At 45.5% G+C, this 27,369-nt stretch overlaps 1 protein-coding gene across 1 annotated transcript in view; it reads left to right on the forward strand.

The window, feature by feature from the left end:
* TNN (tenascin N) overlaps nucleotides 1-21,201 on the forward strand; it is a 71,224-nt gene extending 50,023 nt beyond the window's left edge. The window contains exons 13-19 of the mRNA XM_011962364.1: nucleotides 290-420; nucleotides 1,359-1,491; nucleotides 1,926-2,077; nucleotides 9,209-9,305; nucleotides 10,181-10,348; nucleotides 17,733-17,896; nucleotides 20,329-21,201. Coding sequence (XP_011817754.1) covers nucleotides 290-420; nucleotides 1,359-1,491; nucleotides 1,926-2,077; nucleotides 9,209-9,305; nucleotides 10,181-10,348; nucleotides 17,733-17,896; nucleotides 20,329-20,469 — 986 coding nt within the window. The 3' untranslated portion in view covers nucleotides 20,470-21,201. The remainder of the gene's footprint in view (nucleotides 1-289; nucleotides 421-1,358; nucleotides 1,492-1,925; nucleotides 2,078-9,208; nucleotides 9,306-10,180; nucleotides 10,349-17,732; nucleotides 17,897-20,328) is intronic.
* The last annotated feature ends 6,168 nt before the right edge of the window (nucleotides 21,202-27,369 follow it).

The following is a 27,369-nucleotide window of genomic DNA, read 5'->3' on the forward strand; positions in this document are numbered from 1 at the left end:
TTCCTTCCTTCCTTCCTTCCTTCCTTCTCTGTCTCTTCTTCTTTCTTTCTCTTTCCCTTCCTCTGGGACCCACCCATTGCCCTGTTCTTCTTGTCTCTAATGGGTCTGTACTGTTAGAAACAAAGGTCAGAAAGGCCCTGTGGCAGGGAGGAAGAGAGTCTGCAAACTGCTTGAAAGAAGGAGGAGAAATGGGAGGGTTTGAAAGGGGAAAATATAAACTGGTGTCTCAAAAATTACCTTGCCTCAGTTGTATCTTAGTAATAACAATAACCTGACTTTCTACGTACAGAAATTGACCCTCCCATAAACCTTCGTCCATCTGCTGTAACGCAGTCTGGTGGCGTATTGACCTGGACACCCCCCTCTGCTCAGATCCATGGCTACATTCTGACCTACCAGTTCCCAGACGGCACAGTTAAGGTACGGGGGATTCCTTGTCTTTTCTCCTGGTGCCTTCTCTTCTGTGTGAAGCAACTAACTTGGGCCAGTCCGCTCGTTTGCTGGCCTCATGGCAGCTTGCTGATCTTTATTGATCACATTGCTGCTTGTACATCTGCTCCGGGTTATTTTGTTTATTGTTAGTCTTCCTTAATAAATGTAAGCTCTATGTTTGTTTCATTTATCACCATATCTAATGTGCATAGGACAGTGCTTAGCGCATGGTAGGTGTTTGATACATATTTATCGAACGAATTGATTAACCGTTATTTCAAGGGTTATAGCTCCCCTTAGAATCTGAAGGCCAGCAAATTTTCAAAACCTCTCCCAATGGAAAATTATTATTCTCCCTCCTTGCCAATGAAGAAAGAAGGGAGGAAGGAAAAACAGGAAGGACACTTAGGTTTATTTGTTATCTTAATTAGTGCTTATGACAGCACCACTAGGAAGATTAGCCCTATGTTTATAGAGGAAGTAAGACTGGTTCAGGAGGAAGTTTATTGAAATACCAACTATCTCCTTGTCTCAGATATCAGTGGCCAGTTTCACCTCCCCTATTAATTTCTTCTTAGCCAAGCATTGCCTGCCTGTTGCTGCCAACGATGGCTATAGTTAGAGCCCCTGTGTGTATCTGAAGGCCAAAGTCTCCCAGAAACTTGGCCGGTAATTCTGAAGCTGCAGTCCTGGGTACTGGCTCTCAGCTCATGCTCCCAGTGGTGCTGATTCTCCATGGCATGGCTCTCCAGAGAAGTGGCTGGGACGCACTGTGATTCTGGGCTGCCACTGAGGCTTCAGAGAGACAAAAGACTGTGTCCTCAGAGAGCTTCTGTCATTAGTACCCGGGAATGCTGTTGACACCTAGGGTGCTAGTGGGTGATAAACTGAGTCACCAGCTGTCTACTCTTTGCCTTGTTTGGTAGGAGATGCAGCTGGGACGAGAAGACCAGAGGTTTGAGTTGCAAGGCCTGGAGCAAGGTGCCACCTACCCTGTTTCCCTTGTTGCCTTTAAGGGTGGTCTCCGGAGCAGAAATGTATCTACCACCCTCTCCACAGGTAATGTAGAATCCTGTGCTCTGAACGACCATGCAGTGAGAACCAGCATTGGAGAGGCTAGCAAAGCAGTCCAGGGAGGAGCAAGTGGATGCAGAACTATTGATTGCTGTTACAAGGCATGGGGAAGTAGAAATGGGGTTATGTGTTCAAAAGAAATCCATCCCACAGTGGGGAGGCTAAAGAGAGGAGTGAAAGAGAGTGTTATTTTATGAGGCAGTTGAGTTGAGGAAGGAGGTGATGTGAACTTGACTTTTTCCTGGTACATTTGGGGAGTTGAAAAGAAAAACAAGATATGAGTGAAGAGTTGGAAGAAGCTAAAGTAGGAAGTTATGAAATGATTTCCAAACAAAATAAATTGCCTTAACATAGGGAGAAACTCCACCTCTTTCCTCCTTGCCCTGCTCCTAACAACACTCTCTCTGCTTGGCTCCCAGTTGGTGCCCGTTTCCCACACCCTTCGGACTGCAGTCAGGTTCAGCAGAACAGCAATGCCGCCAGTGGTCTGTACACCATCTACCTGCACGGTGATGCCAGCCGGCCCCTGCAGGTGTACTGCGACATGGACACGGACGGAGGTGGCTGGATTGTGAGTCACGCAGAACCCAGGGGAGCTCTGTGTAGGGCCTTGCTTCTCAGCCCAGGATGCTGGTCATGGATGCTCCACAGAGTGTTTGGAGCCCTATTTCTTCTCCACCCATGGAAGAGAGGAGTTTTGGTGGCTTGTTGCTGTTTTTAGAGAGATCTCAATGTTACAGGAAAGCAGTCCCCATCCAGATCCCAAGAGAAGGTTCTTGGATCTCATGCAAGAAAGAATTCAGGGCGAGTCCACAGTGCAAAGCAAAAGCAGATTTATTAAGCAAGTAAAGTGGTGAAAGTACAGCTACTCCATAGACAGAGTAGGGCATTTCTGAAAGTAAGGAGGAATGCATGCACCCTAGGTACGATACTTGTTTATATATAGGATAAAAAAAGATCTTGAGGAGATGTGCTCTGTTACAAGGGTTTGTGATAGAGGATTAATTTTCTTAATTACTGTATTTTGCAAGAATCAATATTATTATATTTAAAGCAAAATTAGGAGTGCTTCTGTTCTCAAAATATCAGGATATCAGGACATTCCTAAGTCTGGGTCTGTTTAGTAAACACTGTCAATCTGTTCCCTTAACCATAAACATCTGGAGTCTCGGAATACCTAACTTTCTGGGAATGCAGCCCAGCAAGTCCCAGCCTCATTGTCTTAGCACTCACTCAAGATGGCTCTGGTTCAAATGCCTCTGACACCAACCCACTGTAAGGATAGAGCCTAGTACTTATTCCCTGTCCTAGAACAGGCTTGGTTAGACTAAGGCTGATGACTATGAAGGCTTGTGGGTTGATCATCATCTAGTAATGCCTTATATGTATATATTACCTATATTTTACCTTCTTCAAAGCACTTTGAACACATGACCCTCACACAACAGCTTTAGAGTAAGTGAGAGAGGATTGTTTTTCCTATTTTACAGATAGGGACAGTGAGAGAAAGAAGTGCTTGACCTAAGTCATACAAGAACAACAAAGCTGGGACCAGATTTCAAGACTCCGGCCTCCTAACTCATTGGTCTTCTCAGTGAGTTCATCTCAGGTCATCCAAAATGCAAATGCATAGCCTGTCTGGGGAGTTCAGTCCTCTGAACTAGAGTCTGTTGTCCAAGTTCTGTACCCTGGCTCCACAGTACAGCAACAAGGCCTTTGAAATTTTGATTGGAAAGACTAAAGCCTGAAAGATGGAAACTCGGGCAATGCTCTAATTGTCCCTCTTCTGTGTAGATGTTTTATTCTTTCGGGCCATTGTCTGCCTAAACCACATGGCAGCTTCTTTGATTGCAGCAGCCTGATCCAGTTGTATGATGAGCTGCTTTTGAGAGTTGCAATCTGATCCTTCCATCTCCCCTTGCCCCTTTTCTTCCTGTGCCTGAATGATAAAGACTCTCACTGCTCCAAGCTACCTTGCAGCCTTAACCTGCTGTGCCTCCGCAACTCACTGTGGGAAAGAGAGAGCATGATCTCATAGTGCTCAAACCTTATTCATTTACACATTCACTCAGGGGCCTGGGAAACCAAAGACACTTGAGCAGCCATGAATAAAAAGATACCATCTGATGAGCAGCAATGAAGAAAACTTATTATCTGCACAGCGGCATCTGACGGTTGAAAGGCAGTAATTGGATTGGTTGGGGGAAATTCCCGATTGATGTAAAAAACAACAGAACAGAATGTAACATGGGAGGTCCTCTGCCCGACCAGACCCACAGGGCTGTACCTGCTGCTTTTCATCAGCACCATTGTAAGGCTAAGCATTCTGTCCCTTCAGGCCTGCACCCAGTTTCCTGCCTTTGTGCCCATAATTGACCTTTGGCAGGATGTTTGTATTGTCTAGTGTGGCCTTTTTGTAAGCCAAGCTCCCACAGAGAAAGAGGCGTTTATCTGGGGCAACATTTAGAAAGAGATCTGTCAGTCTGTCTGCCCTGGAATAGTCATGGCTTACTGCACAAATATTTATTGAGTGCCTACTATGTGTCAGGCACTGTTTCATGTACTCAAGATCCATCAGTGAAACAAACCAATGGAAATCCCTGCCCCCGAGGAGCTTGCCATTTATATCCTGCTCATGGAAATGATCCCCCCTCAAACACAGAGATTGGTTCCAAAAATAATAAAACCACTGTGCATTCTGACCCTCCCCAGCCCCAACCCCACCCCAAGTCTTGTTTTCTGAGCCAGACTCCTGGGGTCATGCATGAACTGAGGTTCTGCAGGGTTTTACTTAAAGGCACCATGCTCCAGAAAACATGGAGTCCTGAAAACTTCCCCACAAAACATTTTACTCACAGTTGTCATAGTTTTTTGGGGGGATTTCAAGAGTCCTTTGTCACTGAAGGATGACCCATAGTCAGTTTCTCTGTTTTATTGAGCTTTTAAAATCCTTTTATGGTAATTCTTCCATCCCAAGCAGCAGGAACTCAATTTGAAGAACAGACCAGAAGAACTGTGCCCTGAGGTAAACTCTGCCGCTGGTGGGAGGCTGGAAAGAACATCAGGGAACACTTAATGTCTCAAATATTTCCATCTTTGTTTTCCATCTTGAAAGTCTTAAGGGCTGCATTAGAGGCTCTTTCCACAGACATTTCAATGCAAGTTTGACTTTTTTTCTCTGTATTTAGTCATTCAGGGCATTGAATAAGTTCTAAAATGCAATGACCACTCTAGTATAGAACCAGACATGAAGAGGGTTTTTTTTCCCCCTTTGAAACTTATTTGGTAAGGGGTTTTTATGATACCCTAATAGTTCATTATAGGGTGTTTTCATCTCATCAAATGAGAGTGGCTTCGATTCTGAGTGAGTCAGTTAAGGCTGCCTGATCCAGATGCATCAATGGTCCCTGTGGGTCCGTTCATTTGGAAACGGATATAATAAAATGCAAACCAACATTTATTGAGAGATCATAACAACTTCTTATATCTCTATGTGCCACGGTCTGGCTTAACTACATTATGATTTCCTGTGATTAATGACCTTGCTGAAGCCTTGATTTAAGCTCGTGACAGAGAGGCTGTTAACATGTTAATCTAACAGTTTGGAAAAGTGAGGCTTGTCAAAGTTGCCCAAGGACACAGCTAGTAAGTATAGAGCTGGTTCTGGTTCAAAACAGTGATGCAAAGAGCACCAGAATAATTTTTGGAAGCTTCCCTGGCCCAGATGAAGTATTGTTACACACACACACACACACACACACACACACACACACACACACACACATCGCTGGAAAGCTCCTATCAAGCTTGGGCACTGGGTCCATTGATTGGAGATAGAGACCAAATACGTTTGTAATGCATCCTAGGAGGGCTGGATTGGATTTGAACCTGACCTTGTGGTGGGAACGTGATTTGACCCGATGTATGTGGAGCCATACCGTCAGTGCTACATCTGTTCTAAATTTCCACTGTCCACGGTACAACAAGAGTCTCAAGGAAGGGGTGGGATCAGGCACCTTGTTAGGAAATTAGCAAGTTCTCAGAGTCTTTGGAAATGCTGTTTGCGAAACAGATTCAGTAGGGCTGATATTTTCGAACTTTCTGACAGAAAGATAAGGTTTATGTGTGGTCTCTGTATCAGTGATTAGCTGTAGCACTCTGGATACTTGCTTTTCTGGACTTTCACATCTGTCAAATGGCATCATAAATACTTGCTCCAGGGCCAGCACTCAACAGATGCTCACAAAATGATTGTCATCTAAGTGAATAAATGAGTGAAAAAAAGTGAGGGAAGCCAAGAAGGAAATAGGGCACCTTTAAAAGATGGATCCTTGAGCAAAGGGAAAAGAGAGCAACAATGTTAACGTGGTGTTAACTGTTTGCCGTGATCTTTCCTATATTCTGTTCAGCAGCTCTTGCCCATTTATAGAACATTTTATGTGGTGTCTCATTTAGTCCTCCCAGCAGTCTTATGAGGTAGGCTCTTCTCTTCCCTTCCATTCCTGTTTTACCATGAGCTGGCCGAGGGTCAGGAATAGAAGAAGCTGCCTCAGCAATCCCCACCCATCCCCTGCCCAGGAAGTGGCTGTGGTCTGACTTGGAGCCTGGAGCCTTCTGCATCCATGGTGCCCCACTCCTTGGCCAGCAAACATGGATGGGTGCTTTGGAAGGAGTTAAATATAAATTCCCATGTGGAGCTTTCAGCATTGCTGCAGGGTAACCTACTCTCTCCTCCCTCCCTTTCTCTTTCCGGAGAAAAATATAAAGAATGCACAAATGTCAGGCGGTTTACCTTATAAATTCAAGATAATGTGTTTTACTTCAAGGCACATGCTGTGAAGTCTAGTGGAAAGGAAGGAGATTAGATTTTGTGTTGGGGCTTCTGCATCTGAATGAATGCAAAGAAAAATAGGCAGAGAGAGAAATGCAATTCCAGTCTTTGGTTAGTGGGAATCGTTCCTGAGGTTAGCTAGGATGGCGTTCAGCTTGGTTCTCAAGGTCATGTGGAATTAGATGTGTTACCAATTTCAATAGTGTACACAGGTGTGTGTAGGTACTTTTCAGATTTACTTCCTATAAAATAATCCAATTTACTGTGACTGGAACAGTGCCTTCCTTCTCCAAACAGAGGAATTTTTGAAAAGAAAGCAGTCCACACTTTGGTGAATGGCACCCAACTCTGCCTCCATGTTCTTGCTTCTCACTCATTCTTTGGTCTGTTCCAGTTTGGCTTCTGTCCATATCTCACACTGACACAGCCCTAGGTAAAATCACCAGTGATTTCTGTGCCACTAAATTCTAGGGATGGTTTTGACCTCCTGTTCCTTGACCTCTCATCAGTACTTGACACTACTGACCACACCTTTCTCTTTGTGCCTTTGTGATTCCATATTTTTCTAGTTTCTTTTTCTCCACTTCTGTTGCCCCTTCTCTTTCCTTGACGGATTTGTCCTTCTGCGTTATACGTATTGGATGTCCTCAAGGCTTTATTCTAGGCCATTTTATCTTTTCAGTTCCCATTTTCTTCCTACGTGGTCTCATCTTTTCCCATGACTTCATTTTACCCTCCTCTGGGTCCCATGCTTCTCTGCACTAACTAGGATAGAATGGGCTATGCTGCAGTAACAAACCAACTCTAAATTCCAGCAATTGAACAAACACAATGTATTTTCCTCATGTGTGCAATGTGTTGTGCAGGTTTGGCAGCCAGTTACAAGTGTGACTCATGGATTCAGGCTGTTTCCATCTCATAGTTCTGCTGTTTCAGTGTGTGGCCTTTCCCATGGCCCTGTGGTGCACGGCAGTAGAAGAGAGAGTGTGGAGAACCCACCCACACATGAAAGGCTCCCACCTACAGCCTTTTGGCTGCAAATAGTCACATGGCTCCAACTTGAACACAAGGGAAGCTGTAAATGGACATCCTCTGGTGTTCCTGGGAAGAGGAAAGTGAACTGGGACTCGGTGAACTCCTAGCATTGCCTGAGACACACTGTACCTCAATAAGTCTAACCTAGACCTCTCTTTAGAACTCCAGCCCTTACATCCAGTTGCTCTGTGATATTTTCATTCACCAGCATACCTCAGAAATAACTCACACTTACCACATCCCCAAATAAGCTCATGACCCACTCATAAAACCTGTACTTGGCCGGGCACGGTGGCTCACACTTTCACTTTGGGAGGCCGAGGTGTGTGGATCATGAAGTCAGGAGTTCAAGACCAGCCTGGCCAATATGGTGAAACCCTGTCACTACTAAAAATACAAAAAGTAGCTGGGTATGATGGCATGCGCCTGTAATCCCAGCTACTCGGGAGGCTGAGGCAGAAGAGTCACTTGAACCTGGGAGGTGGAGGTTGCAGTGAGCCAAGATCACACCACTACACTCCAGCCTGGGCAATGAAGTGAGACTCCATCTCAAAAAACAAACAAACAACAACAAAAACCCCAAAAACTACAATCTGTCCTCTCTGAATCCCCCATCTCAGTGAATAGCTGAGGGAAGAGTCATCTGCAAGCCCAAACTATAAGAAACTTATCTTACCTTGACTCCCTCCTCTTTCAATTCCACATTCTGTCACCAGCCCTGTCAACTTTACCTTCTCTCCACTTCCGTCTATCCTCAAGGCATCCCTCATCCAAACTACTGTCCCCCTTCATCTGCACTCTACAGTGGTCTCCTAACTAGTCATCTCACTTCCACTCTTACCCCTGACCAGTCCATTCCATACACTACAGCTAGAGATGAATCTGATCAGATCTCATTTCCTGCTTAAAACTCTGCAATAATTTCCATCGTTCTTACCTGGACCAATGTCTTCAACAATCTCTTTTAAAAGCTTACCAGGACTGACTCTTGCCATCTTCTCAGCCTCCCTTTCCATCCCTTCTTCAGCCCCCAGCAGCCCCAACATTGCTCCCTGTGCTCTTGCCTGACCACTCCTACTCATCCTGCAGCTCAGCCGTGTCCTGGGGGTGGTTTCTTGGCTCCTTGGTCAGGTCCTCCTGTTTTACACTCTTGCAGTTCTGTTGCATCTTTCCCTCATAGCCCTTATTACAGTTTTAACTGCATTTAAAAAATTATTTAATTTAGTAATTGTATTTACTGAACTATTAGCTCCAGGAGGGAAAGGACCATTTCTGATTTATTCACTTTGCACACTATCTTGTATATTGCCTAGTGCATAGTAGATGCTCAGTAAATACTTGTTGTGTGAACGTTTTTCTCCATAAGTATTAAATAATCGCTGTGCTAAGAATCAGGTGAATTAAAAAATAATTCCTACTCTCAAACTATTTGAGAAAAGGGGAAAAAAGATGCTATAAATGTGATGTGCCCCAATTGAGTCAAATGGGTGTTGAAAGTTACATGTGAGAATTGGCAGAGGTCTGGAATGTCCTGCCCTAGACAATCCACACTAGCAACTGAATCACACAAATAATGGAAAGAACTGAAATTTCTTGAGGGCAGGAAGCTTCTCTGCTTTTGCTCTACACGCCTTAGTACCTGACATACTACTGTACATATAAATAATGCTTATTAATATAGTGAATCTGCTGACATATAAATAAAAAGCCTCTCTAAAAAGAAAGGCATGCTAGCTGGAGGAAGGCAGTGTATGAGCAAATTCTTGGTTTTCTCTTGTCTCCCAGCACCTATATCTGTTTGGAGGTTCAGAGTGAAGTGTTCATCTCCCTTCTCAGGTCTTCCAGAGGCGGAACACTGGGCAGCTGGATTTCTTCAAGCGATGGAGGACCTATGTGGAAGGCTTTGGGGACCCCACGAAGGAGTTCTGGCTTGGTATGATCTCAGAATCCAGGAGGCTGGGGCTGTAGGGGGTGATTTCTCCCAGGACAAGCTAGCTAGGAGGCTTAGGGAAGCTCACCACCTTCACAGAGAGGCCCCAGTGGCAGGGAGACAGGACTATGCCGAGCAGGATCTTGGTGGGCGTGTTGATGGGAAGGCTCTCCTGCACTCTGAACTTGTTGAAAGGTAGGGTGGTCACAGGGGTTTTATGCTGGTTTAAGCTCTGCAGGATCTGCCTGCAGCCTGAAGATCTTAGAAGGCACAGTAGTAGAAAAAAAGTTTAGGGATTGGGATGCTGGGTCATTAGTGGAAGGTCACTCTAGCAGTCTCTAAAATTCTGTTGGTGATGCCAGGCATTATGGGCAATGTTTTCCCCCTTTTCCCTCTGCTCTCCTGAGGAGCAGATGTTCACAGAGAGGGAAATAGCCAAAAGCATGAATTGGGAAATGAAGAATTAAAAAGTCATGATTCAGATACCCAGTGTCTAACAGAGTAGATGATGTTGTGGTTTGTTCAGTATAAAATCTCTTCGGGGATCTTAGGATGAGTCGTTGACCCGCCCTCCTACTTGGTGAGGTAAATGGATGATAAATACAACTGCTTCTGTTTTAGAGGGATGGAGCCAATGGAGGCAGATTCCTTCTGGGGTTACCCTGACCCCTCACTGCTTCCTTCCATAGAACATGGTCTCCACACTCCTTAGCGTGACTATGAGTCCCTGAAAGAGAAAGTGCTGAGACTGCCCCTTATTAGCAGAGAAGGTAAAGACTAAAGTGACTTTAGGTCCTGAAAGCCTCAGACGCACATGTTGAGTACTCAGTCGCACACATGGGTGGATTGGGTGTTGGAATTCCGTTTTTTATTTTTAGGACTTGACAAGCTACACAACCTCACCACCGGCACTCCAACGCGGTATGAGGTGAGAGTGGATTTACAGACTGCCAATGAATCCGCCTATGCTATATATGATTTCTTCCAAGTGGCCTCCAGCAAGGAGCGGTATAAGCTGACAGTTGGGAAATACAGAGGCACAGCGGGTGAGAAAAAATGTTTTCTTACTGCAAAGGTCTCTTGCTGTCTGTTGTATAAGCATTGGTTTGCTGTATGCCACTGATCTGGGGGGTGGAATATAATTCTGTGGAGGTGAATTGTTCTCATTGACAGTGGAGGCCCTACTCTCTGCAGGGGGTCAGGAGTGAGCAAGCAGTTAAAGCAATCCTTGACCACCATAAAATTGGAAATTGTGTATGTTATATGTCACAACCCCCTCCCCCCCGCCCAATAAAAACCCTCCTCTTGTGCTCCTCTTATTCAGGCTGTTGTACATTAGCTGATGAGCCCATATTCTGAACAATTTATTGATGCTTGTCAGTCTTTCATTCAGCTTTAGCAGTGTGGCTGTCATCTTTGCACAGTAGTGTGTGTGTGTGTGTGTGTGTGTGTGTGTTATTACTTGAGCTATAAAAACAGAACAATGAAAGTGCTGATTCAAATAATAAGTATGGGTCTCATTAACTTAATTCAACTGTGACAATACAGAAATGAGCAGTTCAGTGGAAAGTAGGGGAACTGTTATCCTCTAGTAGCTGCTCATTGGAGCTAAGCCAGTTGCTGGTGTGTTTGGTTGTGAAGAAAAAGAACAAAATTAAGCAACATGACTGAAATGCTGGAATGATACCAGTAAATTAAATATTTTGTTTAAGAGGGGGAGGTGTGGTTATTGTTTTAATACTAATATTTTAAAAGCTGTGTTTATGGTTTTTAAACCCTAACAAGTAAGCCTGTGTTTTGACATTTGCATGTTTTTGACTTTGGTGTATTTATAGAGGAATGTGTTACCAGCCAGATTGACTGACTGTATGAGACATGGCGGTCTCTCTCCTTAGACTTAAATGTAGATAGGTGAAAACAAAAAGTAACTTTGCAGACAGTCACATGAGGGGTAAGAAACATAAAGAGCTACAGGAGTGTGGAGAAGGTGGGCACACGGAGGACGAAGCAACTGGAGGGAGTTGGATCTGCAAAACGGGGGAAACTCGAGTGGGAGTAAAGAGAGGGCTCTCCAGGCCTGGGGGCTTCGGGGTGAGTGGGAACTGGGTGGAGGAAAGAACGCTGGAGTTCATCTTACAGCCTTGCTGGACTTCTCAAGATTGTCTACTCAAGGGGCCCTGATGGCAGAAGACCGTGAACAGAACTTCTGAGTGTCTGGGGCTATGATCTGGGGTGGCCAACTGTGAATGCAAACCTTTCTTTGAGATCTTATAATTTCATTTAAACAATAGTCAAATGAACTTTGCATTTGTTCTTACTTCCCAGGGCCTATCTCAGAGCCTGGTACAGAGTAGGAGAGTTAAAAAATGAAATTGCTAGCAGGACTTTTCTATATACATAATCTTACGGATGTTTAGTATCTTACATAATAGTCCCTGAGACCCAAATAGGTTCCATAGGGGTGAATGAAAGTGTGAGTTTGGTGACATGGTGACATGGGAGGAGACAAAGAGGGAGGGGTAGGCACCTACCAGAGTATGAGGCATTTTGGCTACAGACATGAGGAAACTGTTCCAGGGTTCTGAGTAGGGGTTGAGTGAGAAAAAGTATGCAAAGAATTATTTCAGGGGAAAGACAATCCTTGAAAAAAACGCATTGCAGCTAGAAGATCCCTGCTGCCTTTGGATACTGTCACTTCTTTCCTCAGTAGTCCTAGGTCGCCATGGGCTGGAGACAGGCTGTGCTACATGCACTTGAAATATAGCATAGTCATGCGTTGCTTAACGACAGGGATACGTTCTGAGAACTGCATTGTTAGGCATTTCATCGTTGTGCAAACATGGGATTCACTTACACAGACCTAGATGGCAGAGTCTGCTCTAGACCTAGGTATATGGTGTAGCCTATTGCTACTAGGCTACAAACCTGTATGGCTTGTTACTAAATATTGTAGGCAATTGTAACACCATGGTAAGTACTTACGGATCTAAATATATGTAAACATAGAAAAGGCACAGTGAGAATATGGTATAAAAGATAAAAAATGGTAAAAATGGTCAGTCTGTACAGAGTACTTACCATGAATGGAGCTTGCAGGACTGGAAGCTGCTCTGGGTGAGTCAGTGAGTGGTGAGCGAATGTGAAGGCCCAGGACATGACTGTACACTCCTGTCGAATTTAGAAACAGTGCCCATAGGCTACACTAAATGTATTTAAAAATGTTCTTTCTTCGTTAGTAAAAACTAACCTTAGCTTATTGTAACTGTTTTACTTTATAAACTTTAACATGTTTTTCAATTTTTTGACTCTTTTGGAGTAACACTTTGCTTAAAACACAAGCACATTGTACAGCTGTACAAAAATCTTTTCTTTCTTTATATTCGTATTCTGTAAGTTTTTTTTCTATTTAAACATTTTTTATTTTTATTTTTTACTTTTTAAACCTTTGTGTTAAAAACTAAAACACAAACACACACATTAGCGTAGGCCTGCACAGGGTCAGGATCATCAATATCACTGTTTTCCACCTCCACATCTTGTCCCGCTGGAAGGTCTCCAGGGGCAATAGCACACATGGAGCTGTCATCTCCTGTGATAACAATGCCTTCTTCTGGAATACGTCCCAAAGGACCTGCCTGAGGCTGTTTTACAGGATTTTTTTTTTGATAAGTAGTCATACACTCTAAAATAACAATAAAAAGTATAGTATTATTCACATAAACCAGTAACATAATTGTTTTATCATTATTAAGTATTATTTACTGTACATAATTATGTGTGCAAGACTTTTGTATGACTGGTAGGTTTGTTTACAACATCATCACCACAAACACATGAGTGATGCATTGGTCTGCGACCTTACGACAGCTGTGATGTCACTGAGTAATTTTCAGGTTTATTGCGATCTTATGGGACCACTGTCGTATATGCAGCCCCCTGTTAACTGAAATGTTCTTATGCAGGGCGTGACTGTATAAAACATGAAAGTCAGGTATAGAAAAAGACAGTTATAATACAATTGGGAAACATAGATGGACATTCATATGATTATGAGGATATTAACTGAATGAGAGGGATTTAAAGATTCTATTTTGTGTGACTAAGCACACTGCCCATATCCTCCCACCCCATCTCTAAATGAGATCAGACTGTGTTCCTGACAGCTTATTCCAGGTTCTTCCAACCCTTTGGTATAACAGAGTACACACATTCCAGTCTGTCCCAGAACCCTTGGGCCTCTTCAGTCCGCATGGAGTCCATCTGATCATTTCTTTGGTTTCCAGTACCCTGTTGTCTGCTCTTCATCATGGCCATCAGTTAGCCTAGCCTTTCCTTCTCGGGTTAAAGAAGTCTACATAAGCTCCGAGTGTGGGACCCTCCCTGTACAAAATATGAAGTTGGGTGTTTTTCTTTGGCCCCTGTGCTCCACATCTCTCCCTGAAACCCAGTGCCCTCCCTGGCCTCCTGGTCATGAGCCTCACTCAGGCCTGTCCTCCAGGCTGCATATTTCCTTTCCCTTGGCCATTACCATTTGCCTTTTCTGAAGCCTGTGCTAAAATGATCCAGCAAATGAACTGATGCCAATGGGAAAGAGACTGAAAGGGAGTCAACATGTTTGGGAATTGTTTTAATTCTCCTCCCAGGTAATCTGTTTGCATGTTACCTGCAATGAGGGGATAATTCCTGTTCTAAGGTTGCTCAGGCCAACAGTGCCAGCCAGTAGAGGATGTATTTTTTAATAGAATTTATTTTTTAATAGGAGACTTTCACACAGCATTTAGGCAGCGATCTAGTCTTCCCATGTGTACTGTCATTCCCGCTTTTAAATTCTGAATTACAATGGTAGCATTAGTGAAGTCTTAACATTCCTTATGTACGCTGATCATCTGTGAGGAGGGTTTCAGAATTTAGAAAGCTCCTGGCTACTCATGTCTTGAGTGCTGAGGCACTGTTTAGAGGACATGGCGTTCAAATGGAAGGTGAACATTTTGATACCTCCCTGCACGCACCAGCTCTCCCCAGCCTCTATCATCATTTTAGCTCTGATTAGAACTGACATGCATGCAGCCTGGCAGGAATGTGTGGCTTAAGGCTGAGACTGTCCAGGTGGGCCCTCAACTTTTGACTTCCACTCAAGTCTTATCAGAAAGCCCATTTTCCCTTCATGAAGCAAATTCCAGCAAGGTAATGATGTGTAAATTTAGTTTCTGATTCTGAGTCTTTGAGTGGGGGCAGGGAGCATCTTATGAGCTCCACCTTTAAGATGCTATTCATCTATTTAGAAATCATAATGAAAACATAAAGAGCTAGGCATTCAGAATGGTGCAGAATGAATTCTAGGGCTAACCAATTATTTACAGCCGATTTCAAGTCCCACCTGCATGGGCCACAGTGGGAGCACAACCAGGGATGGGTCCCACCCTGGGGGCACTTGGAAATGTGACTGGGGAGCTCTGGAAACATGTAGTGGGTTGGGGCCAGAGATGGATTTTTAAATGCTGGCACTTGAAAAATAATAATAAAAAAATAATGGGTACATGGACAAAAGGGAAAGCTGGAAATGGCACAAATCATTTGTAATCATCCATTCTTAATCCTGAAATAAAAGACATTCAAGGTTCAGACACACAGTACTGTGTCTGTGTGCGACTGACAGAGGATATGATGTTAATGGCTTCTCCTGATCTTTGAAGGTGCAGCTGCCTGGGCCATCTTTCCCGTCCTGGTGAATCCTAGAGGGGGAGAGTGGGTCTCAGAGGGACATTTTGATGAGATGGATGGGGACCAGCTTGATCCCCTCTGAGTTTGGGTGCAGCTCTTCATGGGCCTGCCACAAACCCCTCCGGTCCTCATTCTCACTCTCTACACTCTGAACAATAGGATGGCTTCAGTTTCTAAAAAGTAGAAAATCCTTCTGCAGAAAAAGACCTCCCACATTTGGGTGAACACCTGCTTTTCATTTCTTTATCCCAGCGCCCAGGTTTGGATAATCACAAACATGTCTTTAAGACAGCCTCTGCACGGATTCTTAGAAAGTGGCCCTGGGAACCTTCTATGTAAATTAGGTAAGCTGTGCTCATTTAAAGAAGGTTACTAAGGGAGACACTGCACGTTATTTCAAGCTGTGGTTAACTTTCTGTAGGAAGTCTGGAGGGAGGAGGAAATGTGTATGACTAGCATGACAATATAACTTTCTTGGACTGGAGAAAACTACTGGAGACAGACCCATCTGCTGTGTCTGCGTGGAAGTGGCCTCTGTGGCCCGGGAATTCTCATGCTTTTTCCGGGTGAGGTATAAGTGAGCTGCTGGTGAGATTGCAGACTTGGAGGGGCAAATTAGGACCTTCCCTTTTAACATATACTACCAACTCTGCATATTCACCCAACTCACTCCAAAAATGTTTTTGAGAGCAAGGACCTCCTCATTTTTGTGTTCACAGAGCCAAGCATGTGCTGCTCCATAGCAGGTGTTCAGAAAATGTTCCCTAAAATCAAATGAGTGCAGTTGTAGAACAGGTTCTCACACTGTACTGCGTCAGATCATCTGAAGGGCTTGTCAAGGTGTAGATTGCCAGGGCCCACCCTGTAGTTTCCTGTTCTGTAGGTCTGGGCTGGGGCCAAATAATTTGCATTTTTCTTTTCTTTTCTCCTTCTTCTTTTTTTTTTTTTTTCTTTTTTTGAGATGGAGTCTCGCTCTGTCACCCAGGCTGGAATGTGGTGGCATGGTCTCGGCTCACTGCAACCTCCACCTCCCGGGTTCAAGTGATTCTTCTGCCTCAGCCTCCAGAGTAGCTGGGACTATAGGCGTGCACCCCCATATCCGGCTAATTTTTGTATTTTTAGTAGAGACAGGGTTTCACCATATTGGCCAGGCTGGTCTCCAACTCCTGACCTTGTGATGGGCCTGCCTCAGCCTTGCAGGGATTACAAAGTGCTGGGATTACAGGTGTGAGTCACTGCGCCTGGCTAATTTGCATTTCTAACAAGTTCCCAGGGGATGTGGATGCTGCTGGTCTGGGAACCCCACTTGAACAACCGTTGATAGATGAAGCCCCCCATTGAAACAAGGAAGCCATGGGTGGATTGGTATGTCAGAAAGAACCCTGGACTTGGAATCTCAGGACAGAGATTTGAGTCCCAGCTCTGCTGTTTGTGGACTGTGGGACCTTAATAAGTTCCTAGAGTCAAACCTTTTTGAATTTGTTTCCTCATGGGACCAAGAGCTGCCCTGCCCACCTCACAGGTTTGCTGTGAGGGTGCAATGAGAATGCACATGTGAAGAAGACTGCTAAACTCAGAGCTGAGATATAAATGTAAGAATCCTTATTGCAGGAACAAAGCATGATGAGGCTTGTGATTGATATGGGCCCTTATTGCCTTTTATGAGCAGGAAAAGAAAGTTTATAAAAGGATGACAAATATGATAGGGAAACAGGAGATACACAAGCAAAATAATTAAAGCGGTTTTCCAGATGGGATGTAATGAAGGACTGAATTTTACATGTGTCTCCAGAAGGGCTCTGGAAGTTCAGGGATGTTTGTGTGTAGGGGTGTGTGTGTGTGTGTGTGTGTGTGTGTGTGTTAGGAGGGTGCATGGGAGGACCAACAAGGAGAACCTTCCTTACAAGTGGGCCTGAGCTAGGCTTTGAAGGATGGTTAGGATTTGGACAGATGAGGGCAGAGAGAAATCCCCTGGAAGGTGGGCTAGTCCACACTGGAGGGTGCGTGGTAGAGATGGTGGGATGCAAGATTGTGCACAGGGCACAGCCAACCTACAGGCCTGCAAGGCACGGAAGAGGAATTCACCTCCTTGTGGTACGAAGTAGACTGTTAGGCCTGAGGTGATGAAAATGGACGTCTAAACTCCAGAGGGGCTGGCAGGCAAGAAGCCAGAGAGAAGGCTGTTTTGTTAACACAGACCCAGGATGAGAGAAGGCCGAGGGTGGGTGTCATGGGAGCAGAGACGTAGGGGTAAATGTGAGTGATCTGCAGGAGGGAGGGCTTGAGAAAGGGTATGAAGGGATTGTCAAACATGGCTCCAGGTTCCAGGTCTGGGTGGTGGGGGGAAGAGTGGACCCAAGGCAGAGGGGGGAGAGTGGAGAGTGGTGCTCTTGTGTGTGGCGTGGTCAGGGACTTGGGGAGAGTTCTTATGTTTGGATGTTTGATCTGACTGTGGAGCTTCCAAGTGAAAACGCTATGAGGACTGTTGGAGAAACAGGCCTGAAGTTGGGGTACAGGCCAGGAAAAAGAGCCTGTTCACATGTGTCATGTTCCCATTTGGGCTGTTTTGAGACAGCAGTGACTACCTGTGACGTGACTGGCTGCATCCTTGGCATTTTCATGCCTAGAGATCTTCCTGCTGGGTCCTCTTTTGATCGTCTCCTTGGTGGCTAACCCTGGGCTCTCACCTCTGTCTCTTCTCTTCTGCAGGGGATGCTCTTACTTACCACAATGGATGGAAGTTTACAACTTTTGACAGAGACAACGATATTGCACTCAGCAACTGTGCCCTGACACATCATGGTGGCTGGTGGTATAAGAACTGCCACTTGGCCAACCCCAATGGCAGATATGGGGAGACCAAGCACAGTGAGGTAGGTGACAGGTGAATGTCTTTTCTGTTCCAGGGTGTGCCCACATTCAGCTTCCAAAGGGACACCCTCCAGGCCAGTCTGGCAGCCCCTCTCCTTCTGAAGCTTCCAGTCAAAGCAGTAGAGCTTCTCCTACAGGCTCCATGGCCTGAGGTTGTGGCCTCCCCTTCCTGATGGCCATGGCCCTCTTGTTTTGCATTCCCAGTGCTGCACACTTGCCTAGGGGCAGGTGCGGGGAAAGCTTGGGCTGCCCACTGCCATGTAATGACAGATGATGTGCTCCACACACTGTCTCGTTTCACTAGTTCACACATGGACACTGTCAGCTCCGGCTGCTGTAACAAAATACCACAGACCAGGTGGCTTCAACAACAGACATTTATTTCTCACAGTTCTGGAGGCTGGGAAGTCCAAGATCAGGGTGCTGGCAGATTTGGTTCTTGTTGGTGGACCTTGCTGGCTTGTGGATGGCTGACTGTGGCTGTGTGTCCTCGTATGGTGGACAGAAAGGAGCTCTGATCTCTTCTTCATATAGGGGCATGTGTCCCATCATGGGGGCTCCACCTCAAGGTCTCATGTAAACGTTATTACCTCCCAGAGGCCCCCTCGACATATCATCATGTTGGTAGGGGGTGGTTAGGGCTTTACTGCATGAATTTTGAAGAGACGCAAACATTCAGTTTATAACAAACACTGCCTACTTTTTTCTAGTTTTTCTCCTAGTTGAACAGGAGCTATTTCTTTCAGCCGAGCACGGTGGTTCATGCCTGTAATCCCAGCACTCTGGGAGGCTGAGGTGGGCTGATTGCTTGAGCCCAGGAGTTTGAGACCAGCCTGGGTATCATCGTGAAACTCCATCTCTACAAAAGATACAGAAATTAGCTGGGCATCATGGTGTGCACTTGTAGTCCCAGCTTCTAGGGAGGCTGAGATGGGAAGATCACTTGAGCCTGGGAGGTTGAGACTGCAGTGAGACTTGATGAAGCCACTGCACTCCAGCCCAGGTGGCAGAGCAAGACCCTGTGTCAAAAAAAAAAAAAAAAAAAAAGCTGTTTGTCTCAAGTCCTTTGATCACCAGGAAAACAGTCTTTTGTGCCTTAGGTCAGACCTACTCTTGGGTCCACTTCACCCAAAGCCTGCCCAGAACATGGAGCTAGACCAGTTTCTCCACATTGGGAGTGTGCGCCCAGGGCCCAGGGGTCCAGGAGGAGTCCTCTCCCCACATTGCTCTGAACCTGTCCCACCTGCTGTTTCTCAAGCCTCCTCTGCCCCAGTGCATCATCCTGACTCTTTGACAGCTGCGGGGCACTTCCTGCCTGCTCCCTCACAGTTTCTTGAAAATTGCATCTTTGTCTCTGCTCATCATTAATCCTCTCCCCTCCACAAACCCTGAGTCCCCATCCTAGGTTTCTAATTTCCCATCCACAGCCCTGATCCTAAGCCTCCAAGAAGCCACCTCTTCAGAACTCACCTTGTACCAATATTACTGTAAATATTAGCACATCCAAAGTCCAGGTACATTTTGACTGCTTTGGCTCTGACCAGGCTGCAGGGACTTCCAATCTTTATGTGATTTTTCAAAGGGAAGAAGAAATTTGCCCCCAGGGAAGCTGGGGAGGGTTGGCCCATGAATCATGGTGGCAGCGTGTGGGCTGACTCAGGGAAGCCTGGGATAGGAGATCAAATATTGGAAATGAGCAACCAGGATGCCCTGAACCATCCCATATTTGCTAATAAAAGACATTCATCTGGTTAATGCGCTTTTCACAGTCTGCAAGGCATTTAGCTGCTTGTTTATTATTTACCTCACAAATTAAAATACATAAAATTGGTCACTTGGGCTTTTTATTGGCCAGGTTGCAAGGTTATTAAGTGAATTAAATATTATTGCACTCACCAGTCAAAAGACATAAAATGAAATTTAGTGTTCAGCAGGCTATTTGTTACTCCAGAGCTAGTATCTAAACAGTCTAAATTGAAAATGATTTTACACAATTGGCCAATTAATATGTTTATTTTTGCCTTTAATTTTTTGGAAAGGAAAAGAAAGAAGCAAAGATAATTTGCCCGTTGCCGGCCCGGTTGACCCCTGTGTTGTCTCTGTGGCTGCTCTGGCCTCACCCACCTCCTGGGCTCACACCCCCTTGCTCCCACCATAGAGACCGCCAGCTTCCAAATCTTCCAAGTCCTCAGCCAGTCTAACCCCAACTACCCAGCAGAGGGCGTGTGTGTTTGGATCCTGCCCTCCCCTTCTCATCACCCCCGGTCTCTTTCCCCTGAGCAGAGAGGGAGTGGTTTCACTGGTAAATAATTAATTCCTTTGTACCATAACCCACCCTGCCCTCCTCCCAAGAGCCTCTTCTTGATGTGGCTTTATTTAATTTATTTATTTATTTATTTATTTATTTATTTATTTATTTATTTATTTTATGTAGGGGGTGAACTGGGAGCCTTGGAAAGGACATGAATTCTCCATTCCTTACGTGGAGTTGAAAATCCGCCCTCATGGCTACAGCAAGGAGCCTGTCCTGGGCAGAAAGAAGCGGACGCTGGGAGGAAGGCTGCGAACGTTCTGATGGCCCATGTGAGCAGTCCTCGCAGGAGACACCACCAGCTGTGGGAGCTGGGGGCGGGGTAGGTAGTCATGACTGGGGTCTGGGAGTGCTCAGAGCCTCTGGGTTCTGGGATCGCCTGATAGCCCAGAGAACAAATCATGTCACCAAGCTTCAAGCCATGGAGGTTCCTTCCCTCTCACCTGCATTTTTGCCCATCTTTATGAGGGTCTTGAAAATCAAAACAGTAGTTACACAGTAAGCGTAGGAAAGACAGTACTGGAACGGCAAAGTTTCTCAGCTTATCTTCGGCAACAAATATACTGGATTAGGGCAAGAGAAGGAATCTCCCAGCACTTCACCAATTGGAAATCTCTGGAAATTTACATCTATGTATTTAAAGCTCTGCTAATGCAAATCTTTTCCCTGGAAAGAAGCACAGAGGAGGGGTTCTCATGACCCAGGGGTTAGGGCTGAGGCAACCGGACGTTTGTCAACTCTTTTCCCACTGGGTTTTTAGGAAAACAGTGTGAACCTCCCCCTTTTAATTTCTGGTGTTATGAGAAAGAATAAAGCGAATAAAAGGGGCTAAGATCGACTCACGTTTAGCTAAGTTTTGACTAGTATCCAGCATGCTGGAGACCAAAGCTGCCGCCTTACTGCTATTTTTAAGCGCCCTCTTTTCAGTCATTTGCATAATTGCATCCATAGAACTGCATATGTTGTGAATAAATTCTCACTCATTTCAACTTTGAATAATTTGACTCTCTTGATAATTGATTCCTCCCAAAGACTCTTCTGCAACTCCCGTTCATGCCTACCAGGCTTCAGACTCTCTCTTTTCCCCGTCCCGCACTATTGGAGCCCTGGGTTTTCTGGGAGTGCTCAGCACCATGAGTCTTACTGTTTGATCAGAGGTGGCAAGATCAGATCCTTTTTGCTTATTTTCTATCATTTTGGAGGGTTTTCTGTAGCAAAGTCATGACCAATGAAGTAACTTAAATTCCTATTGAAGAAAAAAATAATAAACCCCTTGATTTAAAACAAACAAAGAAAAAATTGCCTTGTGTTATTTCCCCCCACGTAAGTGCCCTTGAATTCTAAATTGAACCTAAGTGCAATTTGTGCATTGTAATGGAATTTGGTTGGCTGTGTACTCTGATTTGCATGATGGGAAATAATGGTATTTAGAATACAGAAGCAAGTGAATGGGAAGGAAGGCAATGCCCTGAAAGCTGCCATACTCCTCCAGGACAAGGGTGTAGTCTATTGCCTAGGTGTCTCCACGTTTTAACCTCTGGGTAAGTGTCAAACCATACTCCTGAAACCGTGTCTGTCAACCTTTAAAGTCTTCAGCACCCGCCTGTTGCCTTCCTTCCCCAGACACACACACTGAGCAATGCCATGGTAACTGCTTGCTCTGACAATGAGTGGTCTCAGTGAAATACAGTTTTAGTGCTGACACTGACAATGAAAAAATGTACCTGCATGTTATTAATTGATTCAGCCAGAGTTAATTAAGTGTTTGTCTGCTTTGTATCAGGCAGTGTGCCTGGGGAAACAGAGGTGAGCAAGATAGACACTATCCTTGTATTAATGGAGCTTGTGTGCTGTCATTCATTCATTTGTTTACATTCACTCATTCAACAAATGGAGATGAAGCCCTATTATGTGCCAAGTTCCATTCTAAGCATTGGTGTTAATCAAGGACATAACATCATAATCCTGTCCTTGTGCTAATATTCTCGTGGTGGAGGCTGACATTAAACAACAAATAAATGTGTAGTTACGGCTGGGCGTGGCGGCTCATGCCTGTAATCCCAGCACTTTGGGAGGCCTAGGTGGGCGGATCACCTGAGGTTGGCAGTTTGAGACCAGCCTGACCAACATGGAGAAACCCCATCTCTACTAAAAATACAAAATTAGCTGGGCGTGATGGCGCATGCCTGTAATCCCAGCTACTAGGGAGACTGAAGCAGGAGAATCACTCGAACTTGGGAGGCAGAGGTTGCAGTGAGCCGAGATCGCGCCATTGCACTCCAGCCTGGGCAACAAGAGTGAAACTCCATCCAAAAAAAAAGGAAAAAAAAATGTGTAGTTACAAGAAGTAGGAAGTGTCATGAAAGAAAAAGTAGGATGAGAAGATGAGGGTGTTGCATGGTGTTGGACTATGAAGCCTCTCTGAGGAGGAGATGTTTACAGAGATTGACCAGATTTCTCCTAGTCTTGATCTAACTTTGTCAGGGCCTGAGCCTGAGCTAATTTCCTTGTCTGTCTTTTTTTGTTTTTGAATGGGGTCTCCCTCTGTCATGCAGGCTGCTGTGTGTAGTCACATGACCAAGACTCACTGCAAGCCTTGAACTCCTGGGCTCCAGCAATCCTTCCGTCTCAGCCTCCTGAGTACCTGGGACTACAGGCACATGCTACTGTGCCCAGTTAATTTTTTAACTTTTTTGTAGAGATGGAGTCTTGCTATCTTACCCAGGCTGGTCTCCTCATCTGTCTTAAAGGTCTGTCTGCACAACTTGCCAGTTCCAAGTCTTCTCCTCAAATTCTCTTCTTTTAAAAACATTTTTTTAGCTTTTTATTGTTTTATTTAATAGAAATGGAGTCTCACTGTCACCCAGGCTGTGTGAGGAAAGCAGTGTAAATCTCTCCCTTTTAATTTCTGGTGTTGTGAGGAAGAATAAAGGGAATTTAAAAAAAGGGAAGTGGTCATAGCTCATTGTAACCTTGAATTCCTGGAATCAAGCAATCCTCCCACCTCAGCCTCCCAAGTAGCTGGGACTGCAGGTGAGTGCCACCATGCCCAACTATACGTCTATATCTATATCTATATCTATATCTATATCTATATCTATATCTATCTATATCTGTCTCTATAGATATATAGCAGCTCTCGCTATGTTGCCCAGGCTGGTCTTGAACTCCTGGCTTCAAATGATCCTCCAGCTTCGACTTGGGAAGTAGCTGGGACTATAGGTGCTAGCCGCCGCACCTGGCTGGAATTCCCTTCTGCTGTTCTATGACCCTGTTTGCATGTAGAGTACTCAACTTCGTGATTCCGAAGCTTTGGGCTCATCACAGTGGTCCAGGCTTTTTAGAAAACTGCCTCCTTTGCAAAATGGATCAAATCCCAGAGATCAACTTCGCGCCAAGGATGGTGGTTGTTGGCACTCCTTCTCAACTTTGAACATGCTTGTTAACACAGGGATTACGGGGAATCCCTTCCCCAGACACTCTGGTTAAGTGGGTCTGGGCCGAGGGCTGCTGCTGGAGTGGTGTCCACTCTGAGTAGCTCTGGCGTGAGAGAGCTGCTGGTGGTCTTTTTGCTTTGGAGGAGTCTGTGATGGTAGCAAATTAGAAAATGCACACCCCTGTGTTCATTGACCCCAGGGTTTCTCCACCACTGGCCAAGAGGAGGACTTTTGGGAAACAGGAGCTATTTCTTACATTCTTTTGCCTGTAGGACCCATGGTGCACAAAGGAGCGGGTGACGAAAACCTCAGCTGACCTTTCAGAGGTTCTGCTGGGGACCAGGAAGGAAGTTGGGAGAAACTCATTTTCAAGGGGACTTTGTCTGACTGAGGAGAACATTCCAACTGGAAACTTCCATGCCTAACCTCATTTTGACGTGACCAGTGCTCACAACTTCCCATCTGGTAGCTGAATATAGGCCCGTGGAATGAGTTTCTGGATAGACCTGCTTTTTAGAGAGAGTCCATTTTCTTAGAACCAGGTTATGAGCCATCAAGGTTTTGAAGCTTAATAGGAACGATTTCTACCCTTTAGGACAAACTAAAGCAAACAAAAGCTCTCATAGAAGGGACAGGCTGCAAGCCAGGCACTAGGGTAGATGCAAAGACAGAAGTCTTGGTAAAGTTTCCAAAGTGTTGGCTTTTATGCAGGACACGAGCAAGACAGTGATGAACAGAACACAAATGCAGCCCTCCAGCAGCTCTTGGAGTGGTGGCAGAGGCAGCCACGGAAACAACCCGGGGAGAGTGAGTCCACAGGGAGGTGGACTGAACACTGGGCAGAGTCGGGGTGACTCATCCTGCCAGGGGTGCCAAGGGAGAGAGCTTCACGGGGATGTGATGTCAGCTTTAAGTCTGGAAGGATGAATTCCGGAGGGGAGAAACCAGAGGCCCGAGGGGGGTGGGGCCCATCGGGTACAGGAGACTTGGCAGCAAGGAAGAGAAAGCGTGGAGTGTGGCGTGTCTGAGGGGGCAAAGTGGTTTCTTACTGGGGTGAGGAGAGCTTGGTGGGGAGACAGGCTGGTGAGATGGGTGGGGATTCTTCCTTTGCCTGGCCAGTACTATGGTTCTCAGTGCCCACTACCTGTCAGTGGGGGGGCCTCCATGGGTACAGAAGCTCGCCTCCCCTCCACAGGCTCTGCTCCAGTGGGTCTCAGGTGAGTTCTGTGCACCTGAGCTTCCTAAAGTGCCCCCAAGGATTCCAACATAGACCACGGTTGAGAGCCACTGCTCAGACGAAAGCGTGTGGAAAGTGGGGAACACACAGGTTTTTAAACCTCAGAGTGACAAGGTCAGATGCATATTTTGGAAATATCAGTCTGGTGATGGGATAGAGAACAGGGCTGGGGGTGTTGAGGGAAGTTTTGGAGGAAGGATAAGGACGCACAGGCAAGTTGAGTGCTACTGTGATAGTTCAGGCAAGTGGTCATCACTTCCTTGGCCTGTGGCAGAAGTGGTGGAGAAGGGGAGGAGGGCCTAGATTGGTGAGATATGCAGGAAGAAGGAATGGGGGGCTTTGAGGAGGATGGGTGGTACAGGCAAGAGATGGGTCTTTTCATGTCAGAGCTTAGAACTGGTTGTTCCTGACAGTGGCTTCCTCTGGGAATAGGGCCCCAGAATTTATGTTTGTCAAATGAGATCAAAAGCTCTGCGTTTAAAATTTGAATTCTCAGGGATTTCAAGATGATTAAAGCCAGGAAATGCTGAAGATGCTGAGGAGAAAGATAGAAAATGCCTCCAGAAACTGTGATCACGGAAGGAAAAAGGCCAGGTGTGGTGTGTGAAGAGATGTGGACAGGGAACATGCAGATGAAGGGATGGCATGGCAGAAGGAAAAACAAGTATAACAGCGAGAAACTCGTGGTGAAATTTAGCCAGCTGATGGAAAAGGCCCTCCACTAATCCCAGCTACTGGGGAGGCTGATGCAGGAGAAGGCTTGAACCCAGGAGGCAGAGGTTGCAGTGAGCCGAGATTGAGCCATTGCACTCCAGTCTGGGCAACCAGAGCGAAACTCCGTCTCAAAAAAAAAAAAAAAATAAGTCATTACCTCAAGCTCATCGCTAGGGTGGCGGAGGGGATCAGGAGGAGAGTTCATGTCAATACGGAGCTGATCAATACCGTTGGGACGGTATCGTGCAGCTTAGTGCAAGAGGCTTGCTATATTCAGCGTGGCCAGGAGATGGCAGTGTTGTGCTGTCGGGAGCCTCTCATTTCAGCGCCACTTCTCTCTTCTATAAAGAGGAGGTCTGGGGGCTAGGTCCCCACTTTTCTCTTTTCTGGGTGATGCTATCTGGAGAGTCGATCGGTGAGGTACAGCTTAGCATTGGGCCTGCACTTGGTGGTTTCTAGGCAGGGTTCTTGCTGGACTAATGCGCAAAAAATAACTGCGAACAACCTTGAGGAGATTGCCTGGTGAGATTGGACTCTATCCCCAGACCCAGACCCGGCGTAGTGGGCTGCTGGGGAGGAAAGGCGGATGGAGGTTGTCAGCCTGATGAAAGGTGAAGGGGAGCACCCCTGGGAGGGATTTCAGGCAGCTCCTAGTTTGCAAATGAATTCACTTCTCCAATTCCTTCTGTAAGTTGGCTGTTTCTGTGGGTGAAATGATTTGAGTTCCAATTCTAATACTATATAAAGAAGGTAGGTTCTCAGGTTAGCCCATAAAACTCTGTTTACTCTACAACATAGATGAGTTGCTGTGTATATATAATGAAAAATAGAAAAGAATAGTATTGCGGTACTGTAATTTAAATAAAAGAAAGAAAGAAAATGGCATGGAAACAGTTCTTTATTTTGGTCAGTGAAGAAAGTTAGGTTTAGAGAAGGAGAAAGAGGCAGATGAGGCTTGCTGTGTGACATATAAAGGAGACATTTGGGCACTTTCAAGGCTTATGGGCAGGCCCTTGATTGTGTTCTGTAAGTTTCCAACTCAAGGGAGATGCGTCTACAAGTTCAACAGTCTTTTAAGAGCCAGGATCAGATTGACCTGGATCTCGATGCCTGATATGCAGAAGGAACACTGGGGTAGGAGTCTGAAGGCGTGGGTTTCTATTCCAGTTTTGGGTAAACTGGCTTACCTTCTCTGGGCCTTGTTTTCTTCACTTATAAAGCGAGAATCAGGTGAAATAATTAAAGTGGTTTTTATGTATGAAGGCACTCTGGAATGGTAGAATAGTGGGCTTGGATTTTCAGTCTTCATATTTTCATTTAAATCTTTTTCTCTTTTTTCCTTTTGATGGAGATGTCTCTTTAGCAGCTCTAAAGCATATTTGCTATGAACAGTCACCAACAGGATTATTATGGGTTGCAAATGGAAGAAAGAGAAAGGGAAGAGTAAAAGAGAAAGGTTCATAAAGGTTAGTGAAAATCTGTGTACATTGCAGAAAGAGTTTCCTCTGGAGATGACATTGACTGAGGCTGTAGTGGAAGTCAGGAGCAGAGGAAGCCTGGAGGGCGCACTAGCCCTGTATGGAAGACGGGAGCAGGGGATGCGTGGAGTGTGCACTAGCCCTCCATGGAAGTCAGGAGCAGAGGACGCGTGGAGTGCGCACCAGCCCTCCATGGTAGACAGGAGCAGAGAATGCCTGGAGTGGGCACTAGCCCTCCATGGAAGACGGGAGCAGAGGATGTGTGGATTGCGCACCAGCCCTCCATAGTAGACAGGAG

Source organism: Colobus angolensis, unplaced genomic scaffold, assembly GCF_000951035.1.
Source record: "Colobus angolensis palliatus isolate OR3802 unplaced genomic scaffold, Cang.pa_1.0 Scaffold59, whole genome shotgun sequence".
Classification (NCBI taxonomy): domain Eukaryota; kingdom Metazoa; phylum Chordata; class Mammalia; order Primates; family Cercopithecidae; genus Colobus; species Colobus angolensis.